The 24,107-nt window shown below is 43.5% G+C and overlaps 2 protein-coding genes across 2 annotated transcripts in view; one reads left to right on the forward strand and one right to left on the reverse strand.

Annotated features, from left to right (window-relative positions):
- The window catches only part of LOC139182962 (antigen WC1.1-like), a gene marked incomplete in the record, with an annotated part of 771,738 nt that overhangs the window by 273,999 nt on the left and 473,632 nt on the right, over positions 1-24,107 (reverse strand).
- On the forward strand, positions 1,485-23,050 carry LOC109558599 (antigen WC1.1-like). The gene is given in 13 exon segments (XM_070788655.1): positions 1,485-4,769; positions 8,337-8,645; positions 8,737-9,054; positions 14,468-14,560; positions 14,659-14,973; positions 17,532-17,846; positions 18,187-18,228; positions 18,312-18,388; positions 18,390-18,627; positions 18,883-18,915; positions 20,364-20,411; positions 20,916-21,059; positions 22,506-23,050. Coding segments are annotated over 13 exon segments (2,655 nt in total). The 5' UTR covers positions 1,485-4,192; the 3' UTR covers positions 22,652-23,050.

Below are 24,107 nucleotides of genomic sequence, written 5' to 3' on the forward strand. Positions count from 1 at the left end.
CAGGCCACCTGAGCTACCTCTTGAGAAATCTGTATGCAGGTCAGGAAGCAATAGTTAGAACTGGACATGGAACAACAGACTAGTTCCAAATAGGGAAAGGAGTAAGTCAAGGCTGTATATTGTCACCCTGCTTATTTAACTTCTATGCAGAGTACATCATGAGAAATTCTGGGCTGGATGAAGCACAAGCTGGAATCAAGATTGCTGGGAGAAATACCAATCACCTCAGATATGCAGATGACACCACCCTTACGGCAGAAAGTGAAGAACTAAAGAGCTTCTTGATGAAAGTGAAGGAGGAGAGTGAAAAAGCTCAACATTCAGAAAACTAAGATCATGACATCCGGTCACATCACTTCATGGAAAATAGATAGGGAAACAGTGGAAACAGCGACAGACTTTATTTTGGGGGGCTCCAAAATCACTGCAGATGGTGACTGTAGCCATGAAATTAAAAGATGCTTACTTCTTTGAAGAAAAGCTATGAACAACCAAGACATCATATTAAAAAGCAGAGACATTACTTTGTCAACAAAGGTCCATCTAGTCAAGGCTATGGTTTTGCCAGTAGTCATGTGTGGATGTGAGAGTTGGATTATAAAGAAAGCTGAGCAACAAAGAATTGATGCTTTTGAACTGTAGTGTTGGAGAAGACTCTTTTTTTTTAATTCTTAATTTTTTAATTTTTTTAAATTTTATTTTATTTTTAAACTTTACAATATTGTATTGGTTTTGCCAAATATTGAAATGAATCCGCCACAGGTATACATGTGTTTCCCATCCTGAACCCTCCTCCCTCCTCCCTCCCCATACCATCCCTCTGGGTCGTCCCAGTGCACCAGCCCCAAGCATCCAGTACCATGCATCGAACCTAGACTGGTGACTCGTTTCATTCTTGAGAGTCCCTTGGACAGCAAGGAGATCCAACCAGTCCATTCTAAAGGAAATCAGTCCTGAATATTCATTGGAAGGACTGATGCTGAAGCTGAATTTCCAATACTTTGGCCACCTGATGGGAAGAAGTGACTCATTTGAAAAGACTCTGATGCTGGGAAAGGTTGAAGGTGGGAGGAGAAGGGGACAACAGAGGATGAAATGGTTGGATGGCATCACTGACTCGATGGACATGAGTTTAAGTAAACTCTGGGAGTTGGTGATGGACAGGGAGGCCTGGTGTGCTGCAGTCCATGGAGTTGCAGTCAGACACGACTGAGCGACTGAACTGAGCTGAACTGATGATCATTTAAGAATGAAATTTTCCAGTGAATTTACAATAATGTAAATAACAAATTCTTTCATTGTTGGGTGTATTGCTCTATATATGTTATTTAGCTAACTGTTGTTTACATCTGCTATGTTCTTCATTCTTTTTTGTATACTTGGTCTGCATGCTATTGCAAAATGCATGTTAAAGTCCCCACATTTTGATTATGATTTTGTCTATTTCCGTTCTTCATTCTGTCAAGTATTATTCTATATTTCAAAGCAATGTTTTGACATTTTCTTGGATTTTAATATCTATAATATCTTCATTAAGGGTGTATCCTGTTATAATCATGAAAATACCCTCTTTAACTCAATTAGCACATCTTGCTTTGAAGTCTACTTTCTGTGACATTTATATAGCTATTCCAGTTTTCTTACAGTTAGGATTCACACAGTATGTACATTTTCCCCATCATTTTACTTTCAACCTTTCTTTACCCTCATATATAAGCTGAATATCTTCATGGTAGCATTTACATGGATTTTGTGGTTTTATCAAGATGGGCATTAATTTGAAGTATCTAATCAATTTACCACTCCAGTACTCTTGCCTGGAAAATCCCAGGGATGGGGGAGCCTGGTGGGCTGCTGTCTATGGGGTCACACAGAGTTGGACACGACTGAAGTGACTTAGCAACAGCAGTAATCAATTTACTGTAAGTGCAGTTATTGGTATTGTTGGGCTAGTATCTGTCATTTCCTTTTAATTGACCCACATGCATTATGTTCTTTTTTCCTCTCTTTTCCCCCTTCTTTTGTATTAAACATATCTGTTATTATTCCAAATTTTCCTTTTTCCTTTGATTTTCAGCAGCTTTACTAGGTGTGGGAGTTTTCATGCCCATCCATCCATTTTAAAAAAAAATTATCAGTTATTATATCTTCAATTATTACTTCTGCTGCTCTGTCCCTCTGTCTTAGCTTCTCTTCTCCTCCTATCCCACTCCTTCTTCTTCTCATCTCTCATCTCTAGGACTCCTCTAAGTCAGTAATTCTGTGTTGATTTCTATCTAAAATTCTTCTAAACTTACTAATTCAACTCTCTAGACATTTTATTTTCAGTTGGTAACTGTTCCTTGATTTTTATAGTTATAATAAGTTGTTAATGTTTTTCATCTTTTCACCATTTATTCTCTCATTTCCTCTTTTTTCCTCGATATATTGATCTTAGTTAAAATCTATATCTGCTAACTCCAGCACCTCTATCATGTGAGTCTCTGCCTTCTCTTATTTTCTTTTTATTTCACTTTGTTAATATGTCATGTCATCCCATGTCTTCAGCATTGAAAAAATGATCCTCCAGATACATTTTCTAACCCTTGAGAGGATTCATATTCTGTTTTGTTAAGCAAGTAAGAGAAGGGTTGAAGATCACTCAAGTATATAAATACAACTGAGAACTGAGCTGTAACAAGTCTAGGTTGCGGTTTTGGTAGCACTCAATCCACCTCTTATCTCTCTGTCCATGTGGCATGGGCCTTCAAAGATTTTGGTTGAGATATTTTGGTAGCTCAGCACCCAAGAGAATGAGGGAATATCTACTCTGCTCTCCAAGACTTTTGACATAGATCTTTGGCTTCCTGCCAGCTTCATGGCTTGTATAATGAGCACGTATTCGAGGAAAAAAATCTGTTGTGTGAGAAAGGCTTTCAGGTCTCCAATTCTGTCTCACCACCAGGTAACCCCAAATTATGCTGGCTTCTCTGTCCAAATAGGAGTCCTGTGTTTCTCTGAGCCCAAATTCTGAGCCATTAATCCAGGCACCAAATTGGGAAATTCCTCCAGAGAAAAAGAAGCTGTAGATCCTTGGCTAACATTGAAACGTATTACATGATCTTCACTCTTGAGAATTTTAACATATTTAGTCCATGTTGTGTCCACAAATTTCTGATACTTTTCAGTTCAGTTCAGTCGTTCAGTCATGTCTGACTCTTTGCGACTGCATGAATTGCAGCACGCCAGGCCTCCCTGTCCATCACCAACTCCTGGAGTTCATTCAAACTCACGTACATCGGGTTGGTGATGCCATCCAACCATCTCATCCTCTCATCCTCTTCTCCTCCTGCCCCCAATCCCTCCCAGCATCAGAGTCTTTTCCAGTGATACCTTTACTTAAAGAAAATTTCCACCATTTAAAGTTGTGTCTAACAAGACCATTGGCCTGCTTTCTCTTCCATTCTTCATGGAAGTACAGAATTTGAGGTTTTATTCTCTACTTTTCACTTACTTAAACTACGACAGTGATAGACATCATTTAACCTTTCTTTCCATGACTGGTTATGTATCAAAGGAGAGAATAATGCAGTGTGTCTGTCAATATTGTTTGTTCAAAGGCTTTCAAATCAGGAATATAACATATTTTTGCTCTGAGAGTTAGAAATACATATTTTACCCTAGAGAACAAATAACTCCAAATTTTAGATAATAGCAATTCCTGACACAAAGTCCAAGGAGTGATTATATTCATTTGGGAGAAGAAGCTACATTCTGTGATTCCCAGTGGAATCTGGCCAATGTCAGTCAATATCTTCTGACATAATCTCTCACGCAGGGTTGTTTAATCTACTCAAAGAGATTATATTTTTTTGAAACTAAGTATCCAGATCTGGAGTTTGAAGCTTAGAATCATAAGTGAACTATTCTGGGGTAAACCATGGTGTCTCACAGACCATTTGTTTTTCAGTTCTCATGACTATACCAAGGAGAACGATTTTAATGATAGAGGATTGATGGCTGCTCCCCGAGGCTTCTGATGAGGCCACTGCCTGACTCTAAAGTCAATGACCAAGAGTGTGTAGCTTGTAAAGAATACATCCAGCTACCAGCCTAATCCTGTGACTCTGAACTCATTTAACCCCTCAGGGTAGAGAGACCAACATTTCCTGTAAATGTTTCTCAGATTCTGTGCAGAGCTCTACAAATCAGAATGTTAACTCTGATAGGACCTTGTAACACCATCTGTCTCAGACTACCTAGTAGTAATATTTCCTGTTTTTGTCCATTTTCATCCTTGTTATACTCTTATCACTTCCATAAGAAACCAGATCCAAATGTTCCACAGGGCAATGGCTCCACAGCATCAGCTTCTGAAGAGAGCGCCCCCAACTGCTCGGGTGAGGGTCCCACAGGACAGAAGATCTTTCTCATCTCCTGGTCAGCACCCCATTGTCCCATTTCTGTCTCCTCAGACAGCAGACAGCTCTGCTTGGTGGACAGGGGCGGGCCCTGCGCCGGGAGAGTGGAGATCCTTCACCAGGGTTCCTGGGGCACCATCTGTGATGACAGCTGGGACCTGGATGATGCCCGTGTGGTGTGCAGGCAGCTGGGCTGTGGAGAAGTCCTCAGTGCCGTGGAGTCTGCTCCCTTTGGGGCGGGATCAATACCCATCTGGCTGGATCATGTGTATTGTGAAAGAATGGAGTCCCACGTGTGGCAGTGCCCTTCCCAGGGCTGGGGGCGGCACAATTGCGGTCATGAGGAGGATGCAGGAGTTATCTGCTCAGGTATGATCAGTGAATTGCCCACTGACTGAAAGAACAGAAAGCTCCAAGGAAGCTGGTGTCTAATCACCAGGGCAATAGATGTGTAGGCTAGAGACGTCTGAGATATCCTCCTTGAATGCATAAAGTATCTGTGAGTGATCAGTTCAGCTCAGTCACTCAGTGGTGTCTGACTCTTTGCTACCCCATGGACTGCAGCATGCTAGGCTTCCCTATCCATCACCAACTGCCAAAGCTTACTCAAACTCATGTCTATTGAGTCGGTGATGCCATCCTACCATCTCATCCTCTGTCATCCCCTTCTTCTCCCATCTTTAATCTTGCCTAGAATCAGGGTCTTTTCAAAGGAGTCAGTTCTTCCCATCAGGTAGCCAAAGTATTGGAGTTTCAGCTTTAGCATCAGTCCTTCCAATGAATATTCAGGACTGATTTCCTGATGGGCTTCATTTATTGCTACTTTCCTCTTACAAGTCTCTGCTATTTCTTCTCCAGTGATCTTACCTGATATAGCTTAATCTATATCCCAATGAAAATTGATACTCATTTTTATACAATTTACTTTTGGAAGAGTGAAACATTTGCAAATCACCACATGCACCTGCTTTGCACAGTGAGCCCATGGGAGGAAAGGGCTAGAATGAGGCTGTACCTTCCAGGATGGAGTCCTTTCTGTATATATAGTGCGAGACACATTTTTGTGCTAGGTTAGTAGGAGTGGAGGCACGAGGGACATCATCAAACAAATCGGAGAGGAACTTATGGATTTGTGCTAAATTGCAAGTCCCCTTTGAAATTTTAGATTTGAATAGTCATAGCTCTTTGACTGGTAGGACAATAGAGTTGTGGATGAAATGTTCTGAGTCTGGGTTCTCCTTTCATTGTTACTAGAAAGGATTGTCTGTTCTTTTTTTTTCTTTAAAGCCTCTGTATTAACCAAAATTTTGGAGGAACACTTAGCCACACACTGACAAGTCAAAGATATAGGCAATAAAATATGAATTCCTATGTTTTGTGGTAGTAAATAATATTTTATACCTGATGTCTTCAATGATATAAGAGAATTGTGTTTGGGGGCTTGTTTGATAGGAATAGGAGTAAGAGGACACCTGTAATTTTTGAAGAAGGTGGAGGAGACTTATAGTAGCTAAGAGGAAAAAGAAGGGCAATGGGAGATGTCAAAGGCCATATAGGTTTCTCTGAGCATCACTGCGGGTCCAGGTGTGGTGTGGAGGATGCTACGTGTGCCTAAGGATACAGGAGGTCTGTACAACAAGAGACCAGACAAGGATGTATTTTTATTATATTTAATACCTTTATCCACTCACACCAGCCTCCTATTGCACAAATTTTCTTACAATTTTCACACACATATCCCTTCATATAAAATTTAAAATCAAGTAGAAAATAAAGAAATAATAATATGTCTCAGAAGTATCTATGGTGATGTGTATAAGACTTTATTGATTATTCAGCATATATTTGAGTGTTTAGCATGTATCTTGGTATATGAAATAGCATACAAGAAATATTTCTTTCTTGTTCTTTTTAAATTTGTAATCTCATGGGATTGATATAGAAACTAACAACCTGTTAAGTAAAAATGTTTTAATTAGAATGTGTATCCTATGACCAAACTCCCAGCCAGACCACACCAGATGTCCTAACCTGGGCTGGGGAGTTGAAAGTGGGTAAGTAACAAAGGCTAACAGATCATCCTGGCTCTCACCATTGCCTCTTGGATAAGTGGTCAAGCTGGTCCTTCGATTCATTAATTTCTATAGTGTCTTTTCTGTTCTCTCCTGTTCTCTATAGTAGATTTTTATTCTGTTGAAATATTCTTTCTGAACCTTCAATGTTCTCATACTTATGAAATCAGAGTCCTTTACCAAAAAGAATTCCACTGTGTACATAAATAATTATAAGCACAGTCAGAAATCAGGCAAATGTATTTAAAAATTGTTCTTTATGATGAGAAGTTTTATTATTTTCATTAGGTTACCTTTCCTCTATCCAAAATGTGGTCCCTGAGGGTCAAATCATGTTGTGAGTCTTTCCCTTAGTCTCCCTCTTTCAGTTTCATACTCCATCCACTCCCAGTTTAACCTACCCCTCATCCCACCCACACTCCACTCCTACAGAAGTTCTTCCCTTTCAGAGTCTCTTTTCCATCCATTTGTAGCTCTTAGGATTGTTTTCTCTTGTCTGCAGTGGGAGAAATGGGAAAGGGAAACAGGGTTAAGTCATAGATGGAAGGAGCAAATGGAAGGGGTAAAGTGTGTTAAAAACTTGCTGGACAAATATTTTCCCCAAATCTTTCTTTCATCCATATCGAGGCTTTTGTAATGTAGAAATCTGTAAATTATATATGGCTGTTTGCTCTGTCTTCTCTTATTCTCCCTCTCCTTTTTTTTTTTTTTTTTTTTACAGCATGATGACTATTTCTCAAGAAATAGGAAAGTAGTTTGCAGTTAGCATATGAGTGCATGCTAGGTCTCTTCAGTCATGTCTGACTGTTTGTGACTCTATGAACTGTAGCCCTTCAGGCTCCCTCATCCATGGGATTCTCCAGGACAGAATACTGGAGTGGGTTGCTATGCCCTCCTCCCAGGGATTGAACTTGTGCATTGGCAGGGGGCTTCTTTACCACTAGTGCCACCTGGGAAGCACCATTTAGCATATAGATAGAATTTAAAAACATTAAATTACCTCCACTCCATAGCATTTGCTAAGATTCTCATGTGTTGGAAGAAAACCAGTAATATGAACTAATCAACACAGTTAGTCATCTTGTATAGTCCCACTGAGAACTCATTCTCTCCTGGGTTCATTGGTAAATCCTAGGCTTTCTTGAAAGATGGCTAGGACCAACCCTTTCTCCTATGACTCTGACCTTTCTTCATATTCAAACTCATCTGTGGACAATTTCTTTTCACAATTCAAGTTGGATAAGAAATTCTTGGAATTTTTCACCATCAGAGATTATGAGAAATACATGGGAAACATAAGAAGTAGACTTCTTATAATATCTAGCTTTCCTTCCATGAGTCATAAGTCTGTTTATAGATTGACCTGCACTCAGATCTCTCAGTTGATTTCCCTTGTATCAGTGACTTGAGTACTGACTCCTGAGAAAAATCCGGCTGGACTTCTAGCCCCAGAAATGTCAGGATGGCCTTCTAACCTTGTCTGGATCTCAGTTCTCTAAACTCTTGAATCCCAGGGACCTATTTCACTCTGGGTTAGTTCAGTTCTGCACCCAAGTCTGATGCCCATTGCAGTGCAGTTTCCTTGGGCCCTATAGTTTCCAGACCCTTAAATGAGGAATTCACATCCTAACCAACATCAAATATAGGTTTTCGGAATTCAGCCATTCCAAACTGACTCTGCAAATCCTTCTGGATTTCTCTTCCAAAACTCGCCCATGAAAATGCAATTCTGACACTGTCAAATTTTCTCTTCATGCCTCAGTCCTGGAAAATAAAAGCTTTCACACCATTGCCTGTGACATGTTTCCAGTTGCCAAGCCAGGATCATGAACATGCAGTGGGTTTATTTATTTGTTTCTCTCAGGATTTGTGCGTCTGGTTGGAGCAGATGGACCCTGCTCTGGGTGAGTAGAAGTTTATTCTGGAGAAGACTGGATCCCAGTGTCTGATGGAAACTTCACACTCCCCACTGCCCAAGTCATCTGTGCAGAGCTGGGGTGTGGCAAGGCTGTGTCTGTCCTGGGACATGAGCTCTTCAGAGAGTCAGATGGCCGGGTCTGGGCTGAAGAGTTCAGGTGTGAGGGGGAGGAGCCTAAGCTCTGGTCCTGCCCCAGAGTGCCCTGTCCAGGGGGCACTTGTCACCACAGTGGAGCTGTTCAGCTTGTCCTTTCAGGTGAGATGTAGGTCAGGACTAACCTCTCTGCACATTCTGTTCAGGTGAGAAATCATGAGATGTTTCTGAAATTCTGTTATCTCATATCCAGCATATTCAGAAGTCCGGCTCATGACAAACGGCTCCTCTCAGTGTGAGGGGCAGGTGGAGATGAAGATTTCTGGACAATGGAGAGTGCTCTGTGCCTCCCACTGGAGTTTGGCCAATGCCAATGTTGTCTGTCGTCAGCCTGGCTGTGGAGTGGCCATCTCCACCCCCGGAGGATCACACTTGGTGGAAGGAGGTGATAGGATATCAACAGCCCGATTTCACTGCTCAGGGGCTGAGTCCTTCCTGTGGAGTTGCCCTGTGACTGCTCTGAGTCATCCTGACTTTTCCCGTGGCAACACAGCCTCTGTGATCTGCTCAGGTAAGAGAGAGGGAAAGGCTACTGGTACTTAGGATGCTCCTGGAGTGAAATGTCCCTAAGAGCAGATGGTGAGGGAAAACTGGCTTAAAAAGGTAATTTCTCTTTTTAAAATTTATTTATTTTAATTGGAGGATAACTACTTTATAGTATTGTGATGGTTTTCACCATACATCAGTATGGATCGGCCATAGGCATCCATTTGTCCCCTCCATCCTGTACCCTCCTCCCATCTTCCTCCCCACCCCATCCCTCCAGATTGTCACAGATCACCAGATTTGGGAGCCCTGCATTATACATCAAACTCTCAATGTCTATCTATTTTGCATATGGTAATGATTATGTTTCAATGGTATTCTCTCAAATCATCCCCCCGTTAACAAGTAGATTCAAGAGATTAGATCTGATAGAGTGCCTGAAGGACTATGGATAGAGGTTCATGACATTGTACAGAAGGTGGTGATCAAAACCATCCCCAAGAAAAAGAAATGCAAAAAGGCAAAGTGGCTGTCTGAGGAGGCCTTACAAATAGCTGAGAAAAGAATAGAAGTGGATGAGAGAAAGGAGATGGCTGGGGAGTGCGTTTTTGTTCCGTGGGGGTCGCGGTCTGGGCCAGAGCCGCCGCGGACCACGAGTTAAAATTTTTATTTAAAAAAAAAAAAAAAAAAAGAATAGAAGTGAAAAGCAAGGGAGAAAAGGAAAGGTATACCCATATGAATGCAGAGGTCCAAGGTATATCCAGGAGAGATAAGAAAGCCATCCTAAGTGAAGAATGCAAAGAAATTGAGGAAAACAATAGAATGGGGAAGACTAGAGATCTCTTCTAGAAAATTAGAGATACCAAGCGAACATTTCATGCAAAGATGGGCACAATATAGGACAGAAATAATATGGACCTAACAGACCAGAGGATATTAAGAAGAGGTGGCAAGAATATACAGAAGAGCTACACAAAAAATCTTAATGACCCAGATAATCTTAATAACTCAGATAATCACTCACCTTGAGCCAGACATCTTGGAGTACAAAGTCAAATGGGCTTTAGAAAGCATCACTACCAACAAAGCTAGATGGAATTCTAGCTGAGCTATTTCAAATCCTAAAACATGATGCTGTGAAAATACTGCACTCAATATGCCATAAAATATGGAAAACTCAGCAGTGACCACAGGATATGGATCAATGGACTGGTTCCAAATTGGGAAAGGAGTGTGCCAAGGCCATATATTGTCACCCTGCTTATTTAACTTATATGCAGAGTATATCATGAGAAATGACAGGCTGGGTGAAGCATAAGCTGGAATCAAGGTTTCCAGGAGAAATATCAGTAACCTCAGATGTGCAGATGACACCACATTTATGGCAGAATGTGAAGAGGAACTAAAGAGCCTCCTGATGAAGGTGACAGAGGAGAGTGAAAAAGTTGGCTTAAAACTCAACATTCAAAAAATGAAGATTATGGCATTTGGTCCCATCACTTCATGGCAAATAGATGGGGAAACAGTGGAAACTGTGTCAGACTTTATTTTGGGGGGCTCCAAAATCACTGCAGATGGTGACTGCAGCCATGAAATTAAAAGACACTTACTCCTTGGAAGGAAAGTTATGACCAACATAGATAGCATATTGAAAAGCAGAGACATTACTTTGCCAACAAAGGTCTGTCTAGTCAAGGCTATGGTTTTTCCAGTAGTCATGTATGGATGTGAGAGTTGGACCATAAAGAAGACTGAATGCTGAAGAATTGATGCTTTTGAGCTCTGGTGTTGGATAAATCTCTTGAGAGTCCCCTGGACTGCAAGGAGATCAAACCCATCAATCCTAAAGGAAATCAGTCCTGAATATTCATTACAAGGACAGATGCTAAAGCTAAAGCTCCTATACTTTGGCCACCTGATTCGAAGAGCTGGCTCATTAGAAAAGACCCTTATGCTGGGAAAGAGTGAAAGCAGGAGAAGAAGGGGACGACAGAGGTTTAGATGGTTGGATAGCATCCCTGACTCAGTGGACATGAGTTTGAGCAAGCTCTGGGAGATGGTGAACCACAGGGAAGACTGGTGTGCTGCAGTCCGTGAAGTCGCAAAGAATCAGACATGACTGAGCGACTGAACAACAACTCCTCCCAGTGAGTCCAAATGTCTGTTCTTGCATCTGTGTCTCAAAAGGTAGATATTTCATGGTGAAATATTATAGCAATTTAATTACTTTCTCTTGCATATAATTGTACATTTCTTCTGGGATTGATATCTGTGTAAGACAAGGGTCAGGTTGCCATTTCCTTCTCCAGGATTCATATGGACATCCAACTGACTCAGAATCCTTTACTGAACAGGCTCTTTTCCCATTGCAGTGTCACCTTTGTCATAAGCAGAAGGGCATATGTGTCTGTCCTTTATGACAGTCTACTCTGTTCCATTGTATTATTTGTCTGTCCTGGCACCAATACTGTATTTCTTAAGTATTGTATCTTTACACTGTCCGAATGATTTTAATTTATGAGTGTTACTTTTTATTAACTCCTCTAATGCTGTTTCTTTTCTTGCCAACTGTGTTGGTCTTTCTAGGCCTTTTGGATTTTGTATAAGTTTTGGAATCAGCTTGTCACTTTTCACCTCCACCCCCCCCCAAAAAAAAAAGCCTAAATGTATTTTGATTGTGACTAGATTGAATCTATGTATAAATTTGAGGATGATTAACAATTTTGAGTCTCCCAATTCATTGACATCATATATCCCTCCATTCAGTTAGGTCTTGAATTTCTCTCAGAGGTTTTGCCCATCTTCTACTAGGTTTTGTCTTAGGCATTTTGTTTTTGATGCTATTCATATTTTTTTGTGTGTAAAAGTGTCCTAAGAATGAATTTTTTGGACTTGTTTCACCTTTTAATATTTTTTTTGAGACTTACAGAAAAGTTGTAAGAATATGAAACTGGAGCCTATTATACAGAGTGAAGTAAGCCAGAAAGAAAAACACCAATACAGTATACTAACACATATATATGGAATTTAGAAAGATGGTAACAATAACCCTGTGTATGAGACAGCAAAAGAGACACTGATGATGAAAAAAAAAAAAAAAAAAGAGACACTGATGTATAGAACAGTCTTATGGACTCTGTTGGAGAGGGAGAGGGTGGGAAGATTTGGGAGAATGGCATTGAAACATGTATAATATCATGTATGAAACGAGTTGCCAGTCCAAATTTGATGCACGATACTGGATGCTTGGGGCTGGTGCACTGGGACGACCCAGAGGGATGGTATGGGGAGGGAGGAAGGAGAAGGGTTCAGGATGGGGAACACATGTATACCTGTGGTGGATTCATTTCGATATCTGGCAAAACTAATACAATTTTGTAAAGTTTAAAAAAAAAAAATCCCAAACTATTTGGGAAAAAAAAAAAATTCCCAGATGACCTTTACCTGGATTTCCCAATATTAGTATTTTGCTTTAATCTTTTTAAAAAATACATATATTTTAAATATATATTTTTTATTGAAGTGTAGTTGACTTACAATGTTTCAGGTGCACAGCAAAGTGATTCAGTTACACAAATACACATTATTATTTTTGAAATTATTTTCCATCATAGGTTATTACAAGATATTGACTATAGTTCCCTATGCTGTACAGTAAACCACTGTTACTTGTTGCATATCTATTTTTAAATTAGAAATCTAGCATTCTAGTCATACTAAGTCAAACAAGTGGAATCAAAATGTCATAAACTTTTTAGTTAGGCAAAAATTTATGTTTTCTAAAATATACATGTTATACATAATTATACATGTGTACAAAAGCTTTTCTACTACACTTAATAAAGGCTTGAGTAAGAACATTAAAAAAAAAAGAGATGGAGAAATTGGAGAATATAAACTAAATGAAATGGGAGCACTGAATATGAAATAGAAAAAGTGAAACATGATCTTTTACTTTTATCTAGTATGTTTCACTTTTTCTATTTCATATTCATTCTTTCTACTCTGCCATCTTGAATTGCAAGTCCTATTTTGCTTTTATCTTTATCTCTCTGTTTGTCTCCCTCTCTTTTTCTGTCTGTCCCCCTCCTGTTCCATTTGTCCCTAAATATGTAAACTCTTTCTGAATTAGGTTGCAGACATGATGTCCATTTATCCCTAAAATACTTCAGGGAATTTCCACAGTTATTAACCACAGTTCAGTCAAGTCTCAGCAAACTTCAGCCCCAGATGACATCTAAGTGCAACCACATGAAAAACCCCAAGACAGAACTGCCAAGTTGAGTCTTTCTCAGATTACACCCAGGAAATCATAAGCAAACTGAAGTATATATGTTTTGCTTTAGTTGCTAAGTTTTGGGGGGAATTTGTTTTACAGCACTATAACTGGGACACTTACCATGTGACCAGCATTTCTAAATAGAGGAATATTTGTCCTCTGATCTTCCATTGTACTCTTTCTACCTTATGCTGATCTACCACTGAGATACACTCGTTCTCTAGTTCTTAATTCCAGCTATTAAGTTTTTTATCTCTAGAATTTTTGTTTTTGTAATCATTTCCTTGCCAAGATACATATCTTGTGAGTTAATTTTATGAGCATTTTAATCATGGCTGTTTAAATTCTCTGTCAATGGAATCTAGAAAAAGGGTACAGGTGAACCTATTTTCAGGGCAGAAATAGAGATGAAGACCTAGAGAACAGATGGGAACACACTGCAGTGGTTAGGAGAGGGCAGGATGAATTGAGAGAGTAGCACTGACATGTATACACTGTCACATGTGAAACAGATGGTAGCAGGAAGCTGCTATATAGCACAGGGAGCTCAGCTAGATGCTCTGTGATGACCTAAAAGGGTGGGATGGTAGATGGGGTGGGAGGGAGGCTTCAGGGGGTGGGTATATATGTATACTTTTGGCTGATTCACATTGTTGTACAGCAGAAACTAACACAACATTGTAAAGCAATTATCTTCCAGTAATAAAAATAATAAATTAACAAAATCAAATAAATTCTCTGTCTGGTAACTCTAATAGCTGGATACCCTGGGATATTCTTTCCGATGTTTCCTTTTGCCTCTTGAGTTTCCGAGAAATCTCTTTTTGTATAAGTATTTGTTTAAATGATAGACATTGAAGATGAAAAATTGTAGAAATTCTTCAGAAAGGATTTTGTTTTGCTTCTTCTACTTAGGGATAGATTTAGGAGTAACACACCTTATTCAACTCATTCTTAGTGCAACACTTGGCTTAAACCCAAATTATGGCACTGTCAGAAGCAGAATTCTCCATAGAGAAAGTGGATACTAAAGTTATGATAACTTTACTGATATGCCACAGCTTTCATTTCAGGCTCCACTGCTAGGTCATTTTTTAACCTTAATTTAGTTTTCTTTACGTTAACCCTCCCAGCCCTCTGATCATTGGTGTCTCTGCAGGAAACCAGACCCAGGTGCTTCCCCAGTGCAATGACTCTGTGTCCGAACCAGCAGGCTCTGAAGCCTCAGAGGAGAGCGCCCCCTACTGCTCAGGTGAGGGTCCCACAGGACAGAAGACCCTTCTTACCCACTGTCCCCTCACCCGCCTCACCACCCGTCACCACCCCATTTTCCCATTTCTCTCTCCTCAGACAGCAGACAGCTCCGCCTGGTTGATGGGGGTGGTCACTGTGCCGGGAGAGTGGAGATCCTTGACCAGGCCTCCTGGGGCACCATCTCTGATGATGGCTGGGACCTGGACGATGCCCGCGTGGTATGTAGGCAGCCGGGCTGTGGACAAGCCCTCAATGCCACGAGGTCTGCTCACTTTGGGGCAGAATCAGGGCCCATCTGGCTGGACGACCTGAACTGCACAGGAAAGGAGTCCCATGTGTGGAGGTGTCCTTCCCAGGGCTGGGTGCGGCATGACTGCAGACACAAGGAGGACACGGGGGTCATCTGCTGAGGTCAGCACTTCACACTGTCCACACTTTGGGGGAGGGGTGGGGCTCTGGAGGACGGGGATCTGAGCCCTGAAGGAGAGATGCTGAAAGGACTAGAGAAGGAGGCTTCCTCCCATGGGGCCTGTGTTTCCAGCAGACGTGAAGACGAGGTGCTTTCACTTCCTACTGCAGCAGCTGAGACTGTGGTCCTTTTTTCTCAGCAGTGTTTCCTGGCAGAGCCGTTTCTGACAGTTTCCACGTTAAAGCAGGGCTCTCCCTACTGTGGTAGGACAGTCTGGAGATCCTGTGGATGATGTAATGAAAGTACAGACTTACTCTGTTCAGTTCTGTATGCTAGGAGTCTGATGAGGATCTCTGTGGGCCAACATCCCAGTGTCCACAGGGCTGTGTTCTTCCTGGAGGACCCCTTTCCCAGCCTTTCCTGGTTTCTGTGTGGTCTCATTCCTTGGCTTGGGTCTTACTTCTTCAACAACAGCGCTTCTTCTGACCATTCTTCCTCACTTACATTTCCCTCTGACTGGAAATGGGAAGGGTTGTCCATTTCTAGGATAGTGCGGCTAAGGAGGTGTTTAAACTGGGGTCTAAACATCCCAAGGTCCTTAAGTTTGTTACATCTGTAAAGTTCCTTTTGCTAGGTCAGGTACATATTCACAGGTACTAAGGATTGGTATGTGGACATTTGTGGCTCCGTTATTTTGCATTCCTCCCCAAATACCCACATCACATTCCATTCACAAACCGTTTTAAGAGTTTGTTTTCAGGAGGCAGGAGTCAGTTCTCCATCCCACAGGTGCCCTGGTAGGTCTTTCTCTGTTTGTATCCACTACATCATCGTGGTAGAAATAGAAAGACAGACACAAATGGACAAAGTCAGGTAGAAGTGAAGCAATGATAGTGAAAGGTTGTTGTTGAATCATGCAAAGATGCCGGGATTCTTGGCCCCTGGAGGAGAATTCAATCTGGGGCCAGAGACGAGGCTTGGTCATTCAGAGCTTTTGTGTAATAAAGTTTTATTAAAGTATAAAGGAGATAGAGAAAGCTTCTGACATAGGCATCAGAAGGGGGCAGAAATAGTACCCCTCTGCTAGTCTTCAGCTGGATGTTACATAGTCACTAGCAGTCTGTTAAAGAAAGAAAGGAATGTCTTAAAATTCAGAATGGCACCAGGCCCCTCACCCATAACATGCATTTTGGGATAATCTTGGCACCAAATGGCTTATCCTGGGCCATAAAATGATTAACTTGAATCTTGAAGAAGGGCAGACCACCATACAAATAGTTTCATTTACACAGATTAGGGGAACAATACCTGAGTATAACGTACTGGTTTGTCAAGTAGGTTCTGAGCCAAGAGGCGGAACCAACTTGAAGACAGAGCTTGGGGTAAATGCATAGTATATTAGCATCAGTTCAGTTCAGTTGCTCAGTCATGTCCGACTCTTTGTGACCCCATTAATCGCAGCACGCCAGGCCTCCCTGTCCATCACCAACTCCCAGAGTTCACTGAGACTCACGTCCATCGAGTCAGTGATGCCATCCAGCCATCTCATCCTCTGTCGTCCCCTTCTCCTCTTGCCCCCAATCCCTCCCAGCATCAGTCTTTTCCAGTGAGTCAACTCTTCACATGAGGTGGCCAAAGTATTGGAGTTTCAGCTTCAGCATCATTCCTTCCAAAGAAATCCCAGGGCTGATCTTCAGAATGGACTGGTTGGATCTCCTTGCAGTCCAAGGGACTTTCAAAGGTCTTCTCCAACACCACAGTTCAAAAGCATCAATTCTTCGGCACTCAGCCTTCTTCACAGTCCAACTCTCACATCCATACATCACCACAGGAAAAACCATAGCCTTGAGTAGATGGACCCTTGTTAGCAAAGTAATGTCTCTGCTTTTGAATATGCTATCTAGGTTGGTCATAACTTTCCTTCCAAGGAGTAAGCGTCTTTTAATTTCATGGCTGCAGTCACAATCTGTAGTGATTTTGGAGCCCCCCAAAAATAAAGTCTGATACTGTTTCCACTGTTTCCTCATCTATTTCCCATGAAGTGATGGGACCAGATGCCATGACCTTCATTTTCTGAATGTTGAGCTTTAAGCCAACTTTTTCACTCTCCACTTTCACTTTCATCAAGAAGCTTTTTAGTTCCTCTTCACTGTCTGCCATAAGGGTGGTGTCATCTGCAAGCTTAAGAAAAACATTTCCATAAGAAAAAGGCATTGGTTATCTCTAGGTTTGAGAACTTCAGGCAAAACCAGGTGTCCTTATGGCAATACAGTATTTTAAGAGAAACCCCCTTTTAAATTTGTATAGAGATGGAAAAAATATCACTAGTTTGTTTCCTCCTGCTGCTTAAGAGAGATAAAAATGTCTGATACTTGCAGGCTATTTCCTCTTTTGGAGACCTCTGGCCTTCCTGCCTGTTACCCTGTCAATAGTCTTGTCAACTAGTGGGCATCTCCGCAGTTGGGTCAGGGATGTATGGTCACAGTTTCTGGGAGACAGGAAGACCCAGAGCCCTGAGCGGAGTGCTCACTGTGTCCTGTCTCCTCTCTTTCAATCTTAGAGTTCCTGTCCCTCAGGATGGTGAGCAAGGACCAGCAGTGTGCTGGGTGGCTGGAAGTTTCCTACAACGGGACCTGGGGCAGTGTCTGCCATAACCCCATATATGACGTCACTGTGTCTATGATCTGCAGACAGCTTGGCTGTGGGGACAGTGGAACCCTCGACACTTTTGTTGCCCTTAGAGAAGGTTCTAGACCCCGGTGGGTAGATGGAATCCAGTGTCAGAAAACTGACACCTCTCTCTGGCAGTGTCCTTCTGACCCTTGGAAATACAGTTCCTGCTCTCCAAAGGAGGAAGCCTATATCTCGTGTGCAGGTGACTTACTGTGTTTCTGTGTCTGTCTCAACCCCAAAGGATGTTGTTAGAGTGATTTATGCTTTCCAGTCTAAGTGAAGATTTTAAGTTGAGTCTACAAAATATCTATGTGCCTGTGTCTGTGTGTGTTTGTATTTGTTGTGGAGTGTGGAGACCAATAAATGATGAACAGTTACAGTTATTTCAACTGATGATCACATGCACTGAATGTCTCAGACCAGTAGATAATGAGCCTGTGTTTTCACATGTCATTTGCACTGAGTCAGACCTTAGATAATCTTATGTGAGGACAGGACCACCCCCAGCTGTCCCTGATCCACTGTTTCCCCGTTGTGTGCAGGAAGAAGACCAAAGAGCTGTCCAACTGCTGTCCCCTGCACAGGTATGTCAGCCCCCTCCCCTGTGGCTTCCAGGGGCTTCTTCCTCCCACCAGGGCAGTCACAGGAGGGGCTGCTGCCTTTTCAGACAGAGAGAAGCTCCGGCTCAGGGGAGGAGACAGCGAGTGCTCAGGGCGGGTGGAGGTCTGGCACAGCGGCTCCTGGGGGCACCGTGTGTGATGACTCCTGGAGCCTGACAGAGGCTGAGGTGGTGTGTCAGCAGCTGGGCTGTGGCCAGGCCCTGGAAGCCATGCGGTCTGCAGCATTTGGCCCTGGAAATGGGAGCATCTGGCTGGACAAGGTGTGGTGCGGGGGCCGGGAGTCTTCCCTCTGGGACTGTGCTGTGTAGCCCTGGGGGCAGAGCGATTGCAAGCACGAGGAGGATGCTGGTGTGAGGTGCTCTGGTGAGTGAGGGGCTCGGGGTCCACCCTGGGCGAGCTGGGGCAGCACGGGGACAGCGGGCTGGACCATGGGTGGTGGGGAGTTTGTGTTCAGAGAGTGTCTGGGTGCTAGGGCTCTGATCTAGCACAGTGAAGCTGGGAGGACTGGACACTGATGTCATGGAGACTGAGGTGGTGATTTCAGGGCTCAGGAGGGAAAAATGGGTTACCCTGTGATCTGGCCAATTCCCTTTACCCAATCTCCTGTTTTCTCTTTAGGTGCAAGGACAACATTGCCCTCGACTACAGCAGGTACTGTGGTCCATCCATGGGCAGGGGAGAATACTCAGATTCTGGTAACCTGTTCTGTGGGCTCTCTGACAACTCCGGAGATGAAAGAGCCTACGGAGTCCTGGCTGTTGGGAAGGAGCTGGGGCATTATGATGGGGAACACCCCTGCCTTGGTTCCCAGGGCCACATGTTTCTCAGGCCCAGGATCCAAGAGTCTAGTTCCGGTGGTGCAGATTCTAAAGTTCTCCCATTCTCCTACCTCCCCCTGAGTGTTGCTCCTCAGCAGTGAGGTGCGGGTCTCAGGACTGTTTGATGCCCAAGGAGAAGAGATGAGCCAGGTCCTCAGAGGCTGTCTCGGCAGGGCAGCTCCCTGACAATCCCCGGCTTTGCATCGGGGCCACACTAGCCAGAGTGGAGTTGACTTGTCTCAGGATGAGACCTGGAGGAGCCCAGTCACTATTGGTATATTTGTGTCTGAGGCTAGGATACCATCATCCAGAGCCCCCAGAAATGCTGGTACAGGGGGTTTCTCTGTGCCCAGGGCCTTCTTCACACCCTGTTGCCCTGCTTTCCTTGGGGGCCAGACCAGCCTCAAATCCTCTCCCTGGCATCTTCTCCCTGCCTGGGGTCCTCTACCTCATCCTGGGGTCTCTTCTCTTCCTGGTCCTCATCATCCTGGTGACTCAGCTGCTCAGATGGAGAGCTGAGTGCAGAGGGGGGCTGCAGGGCGAACTGGGGACCAGGGAGAGTGTGTGCAGGCAGGAGATGGGGCAGGTGTGAGGAGGGGAACCTGGGCCGGTCTCTGTTTTGAGTCTGTAGAGCTCCACGTGCTCTGTGCTGAGCTCTAAGGGCTGAACATACAGAGGTTCTTAGGACTGGGGTGTGAACTCTCATATGTCATGGCCTCTCCTGTGAGACCAGAAAGAGTCAGGGCTGAGCTGTGGATTCAGGTCAGATGAGGGGAGAAGGTGCCAACATGGTGCACAGGGTAAGAGATGATGCTGAGGTCCAGGCAGCCTCTGTGTGAGCATAGGGGAGATGAAGGTGGGTCTGCTGGATCAGGGTGTCTGGGGCCGCATCTCTGACCTGCTAGGGGATCTCTCAGCCTTATCCAGCTATGAAGATGCTCTTGCTGAAGCTGTGTATGAGGAGCCTGATTACCTCATGACTCAGAAGGAGGGTCTTCAGGGCAGCCCAGGTGGGTGTCTCTGCCTGCCTTCCTGGGACCTCTGGTTGTCACCTCCCACTGGCTGTGAACACCTTCTCAGCATTCACAGATCCCACGGGTGTGCCCCAGGCTTATAGAGGCAGCTCTCCAAAGTGGCAGGGTGGCCTCTCAGAGCCTCATGAGCCCCCAGCCCCCATCTACACTGCAGGATCCAGGTCTGCCCCTTCCCAGTCTTAACACAGGTCCCGTGAGTGTGGGGAGGGTCATTCTGTGTGTTGTGTGATGTTTGTCTCCACTTTAGGCCTCCTGTCAGATGGTGAGGACAACAATGACTCCATATCTGCTCCAGGTAATAGAGGTAGACCTACCTCAGCTGGGCTTTGGGGAGGAGAGTTTCCCTCATAGAGACGAGATGCAAGGGGAGCAGTCTTCATTTGATGGACCAGAGGCATCCATTGTGTCCAGATGGGGTCCGTCCTTCCCTTTCTCTGACTGTTCTGTGATGTCTCACATTGGGGTGGGGCTCTCTGTGTCCAGAATCACAACAGGCACACATTGATTTTAAAAGTAATTTCTGTAAAGCACAATTTGTTAAAATAATTGAGTAATGCTCAATGGTAAGACAGTTATTTTGGAATATATATTTTTCAAACAGGAAATATTAAGATATGTAAAATCATGTTTTGGTTTATGGACACATCAAAATGAAACATGGTCTTAGAGAAAAAAATCTTTTAAAACAAGGAGTGACTGGTGCCTCTAGCAGCTCAGAAACTCTGGGTCAGAAGGATCTTAGGTTTTCTCAGACCAACCCCCTTACTGTGGTTTCATCTGACCCTTGCTCTGCCCTCAGAAGCGCCAGATCAGAGGACTGTTGCCCTTGGTGAGGATTACGATGATGGTGGAGAGGTATCAGTGACTGGGGCTCCTCATGACTCTCAGGGGAGTGAGGAGGAAGTGCTCCCAGAGAAGGAAGATGGGATGAGGTCTCAGACAGGTGAGTGGGGAGATTAGCTGATCCCCTGAAATCTTCGGTCTTTGTCCTGGAAAAGGTGAATTTGAGCTCCTCAATGCCCAGCCTCTCTGCAGTTTCAAAATATGGATATCTCATGCATTTGATGAGCCACCCTGATGGCTCAGATGGTAAAGAATCTAACTGCATTGCAGGAGACCTGGGTTTGATCACTGGGTCAGGAAGAGCCCCTGAAGAAGGGAATGTCTACTCACTCCAGTATTCTTGCCTGGAGAATCCAAGGGACAGAGGAGCCTGGTGGGCTACAGTTCATAGCGTTGCAAAGAGTCAGACACAACTGAGTAACTAGCACTTCACTTCTCAACCATATGCCATCTTTAATGCTGTCAGACTCCTTGGGGGGGGTGAGGAATCACTCTACTTTTGGCATTTATGTCCCCATAGTGCAACATAAATTTTCATTTTATTTGTGATATAACTACATTAAAATTTATAGATTAGGGGCTTTTCTGGTAATCCAGTGGTTAGGACTCTGCACTTTCACTGCTAGGGCCTGGGTTCAATCCCTGGTCAAGGAACTAAAATCCCACAAACATTGTGTAGTAGTCAAAAGAAATAGATAGCTTACAGATTAATTGAGCATATTTACCAAATCCAAAAATAGACAAGTGTTTTGATAACATCTCTGTGCTGCCCTGAACATGAAAGACAGAAATTTTAAAAATGTATTGCAGTATTGAAATTTGTGAGTCATCTGATAATTTAAGATGAGGTCTGTGTATAAGGTTGCAATGACATATACAAAGTCTATGGTATATGGTGGCCTTAACATTAAGCCATGTTGGTGGATCATTGACTCGGAGCTGATGGTCAGCTAAGGTCTAATTTCCTCCAGATATTTCAGTTGTCAAGAGAAAACACTCTTTCTCTGGAAGAGAGTATTTATCCATCTGAGGGCCTGTGTGGTCCCTGGGAGGGGCCATCTGTGGATGCTCCCGTGATTCTCTTTGTGGACATTTGGGAACATGCATCAAGGCTACTAAGAGCAGAGTTGGTTTATGAGTGAGGAACTCAGATTTTCCCTGTGTCCACTCTCCCTCTCACTGTGATTTCACATCTGTCAGCTGTGAGAGGAGAACATTTAAATTTGTTGTTATGCTCTTACTGTTCCTGGGCATCTCCTTGCTAGTGTGTAGCCTGGAAGCAGATCTTCCCAGAGCTCCTGTGTGAGCACAGGTCTCCTGTGATGCAGAATTTCCATATGAACTGAGGCCCCAGAGACCACATGGACCGGATCTGAGAGGACAGCCTGGATCCATCTGCACTGTAACTGGTGTGAAATAGTCTGAGCCTCCTGCCCACACCTGGGTCCCAGGGATGCTTTGTCATCATCACTTGTTTAACAAGCTTCCAACACACTGTCCAGTTCCTTTGTCTCCGTTCTAATTATGCTTCTCTTTGCTCTTTCAGGTTCTTCTCTAAATGTCTCTAGAAAGGAAGCTGATCCTGGGAAAGGAGAACAGAGCCCCTGCCTACTCCAGGGGGAGAAAGGGGACCCTGGGTACGATGATGTTGAACTCAGTGTCCCGGGAACATCCACAGTGGCTTTCCTGTGATGTTGTATTAAATACAAGATGATGCCTCAGATGTTCTGCTGCTGCTTCTAAGTCACTTCAGTCATGTCCGACTCTGTGTGACCCCATAGACGGCAGTCCACCAGGCTCCCCTGTCCCTGGGATTCTCCAGGCAAGAACACTGGAGTGGGTTGCCATTTCCTTCTCCAATGCATGAAAGTGAAAAGTGAAAGGGGAGTCACTCAGTCGTGTCCGACTCTTTGTGACCCCATGGACTGCAGCCTACTGGGCTCCTCCATCCATGAGATTTTCCAGGCAAGAGTACTGGAGTGGGCTGCCATTACCTTCTCCGTCAGATATTCTAATTGCCTGTATTTCAATAGAGGCTGACCTGTGATGGTGTTATATGGAAATTGCTCAAAATGAAATATTCTGATTAAAGTAACTTTCTTTTGCTTGTTAATAATTACCAAGTTCCATATCAAATGCTTTTAGATGGTTGGTCCTCAAACACCATTTTCCTCAAAGGAAATACACGATGAGTGCACTGCCATGTTTTCTCGCCTTCTTCAAAGGCTAATGAGACTTTGCCTGGGATCACAAATGTTCCAGGTCACTCTTACCTAGAAAAAGCATCTAAACTTGGTCCACATTCACACTCTCCTTCCTAGCAAGATGAATTTGCCAACCAGAAAATGTAGTCAGAACCTTATAGAGTTATTTTATTTGGTGGGAATGCTTAGGAGTCTAAGCCCTGGAGACAGCATCTCGGTAGCTCTGAGAAAACTGCTCCAAGCAGGCAGGAAGGGAAGTCAGGTTATATACAAGTTTGCAACAAAGGGAGAGGCAGTCTGAACATCAAAGATCAGGTACCAAGTTAAGGAATTTAGCGTTCTGTTTCTGGGAAGATGCAAGCCTCTGGACTCACTTGATTCAATCCTTCCATATGCAGCTCAGCTATCTGGGGCCAATCCTTGCTCCCCTTAAGGAGTGGCAGATGGCTGCTTCTTGCTTTCCCCAGCTCCTCAGCAATCACCATGGAGGGGTGGCAGCATCCCCTGGATCAGTTTTGGGAGCCCTCATTCACAACTGGAGACCAGAAATCATTGATGTCTGTGACATTTCTTGTTTATTGATATGGCAGGAGATATTTTTATTTCACAAACTCATGAAAAAAACCCAATCCTGAACATTCCTGTATGTTCTCCTTGAGATGTCACATCACCTGTTTTAACCTGTTCTTGGTCACCAGACTTGGATGTGAGTTTCAAAGTTGGAGTTTGCTCTTTGGAGAAAAGGGATACAGTTTTCCTTAACCTGCCTAAGTGTTCACGGGCCAATTAAAACTCTAACTCTACCTAACTACCTCTCCCTTTTTCATCTCTCATTCCCTAGGTTACTTTATCTGTTTATTTCTCAAGCAGATATAGACTCCTCCTTGCTCTCTCCCATGTCTAGTCAGTTATCAAATCCTTATGAATCCATTCTTTCCATACCT

This window comes from Bos indicus, chromosome 5 (genome assembly GCF_029378745.1).
Source record: "Bos indicus isolate NIAB-ARS_2022 breed Sahiwal x Tharparkar chromosome 5, NIAB-ARS_B.indTharparkar_mat_pri_1.0, whole genome shotgun sequence".
Lineage (NCBI taxonomy): Eukaryota > Metazoa > Chordata > Mammalia > Artiodactyla > Bovidae > Bos > Bos indicus.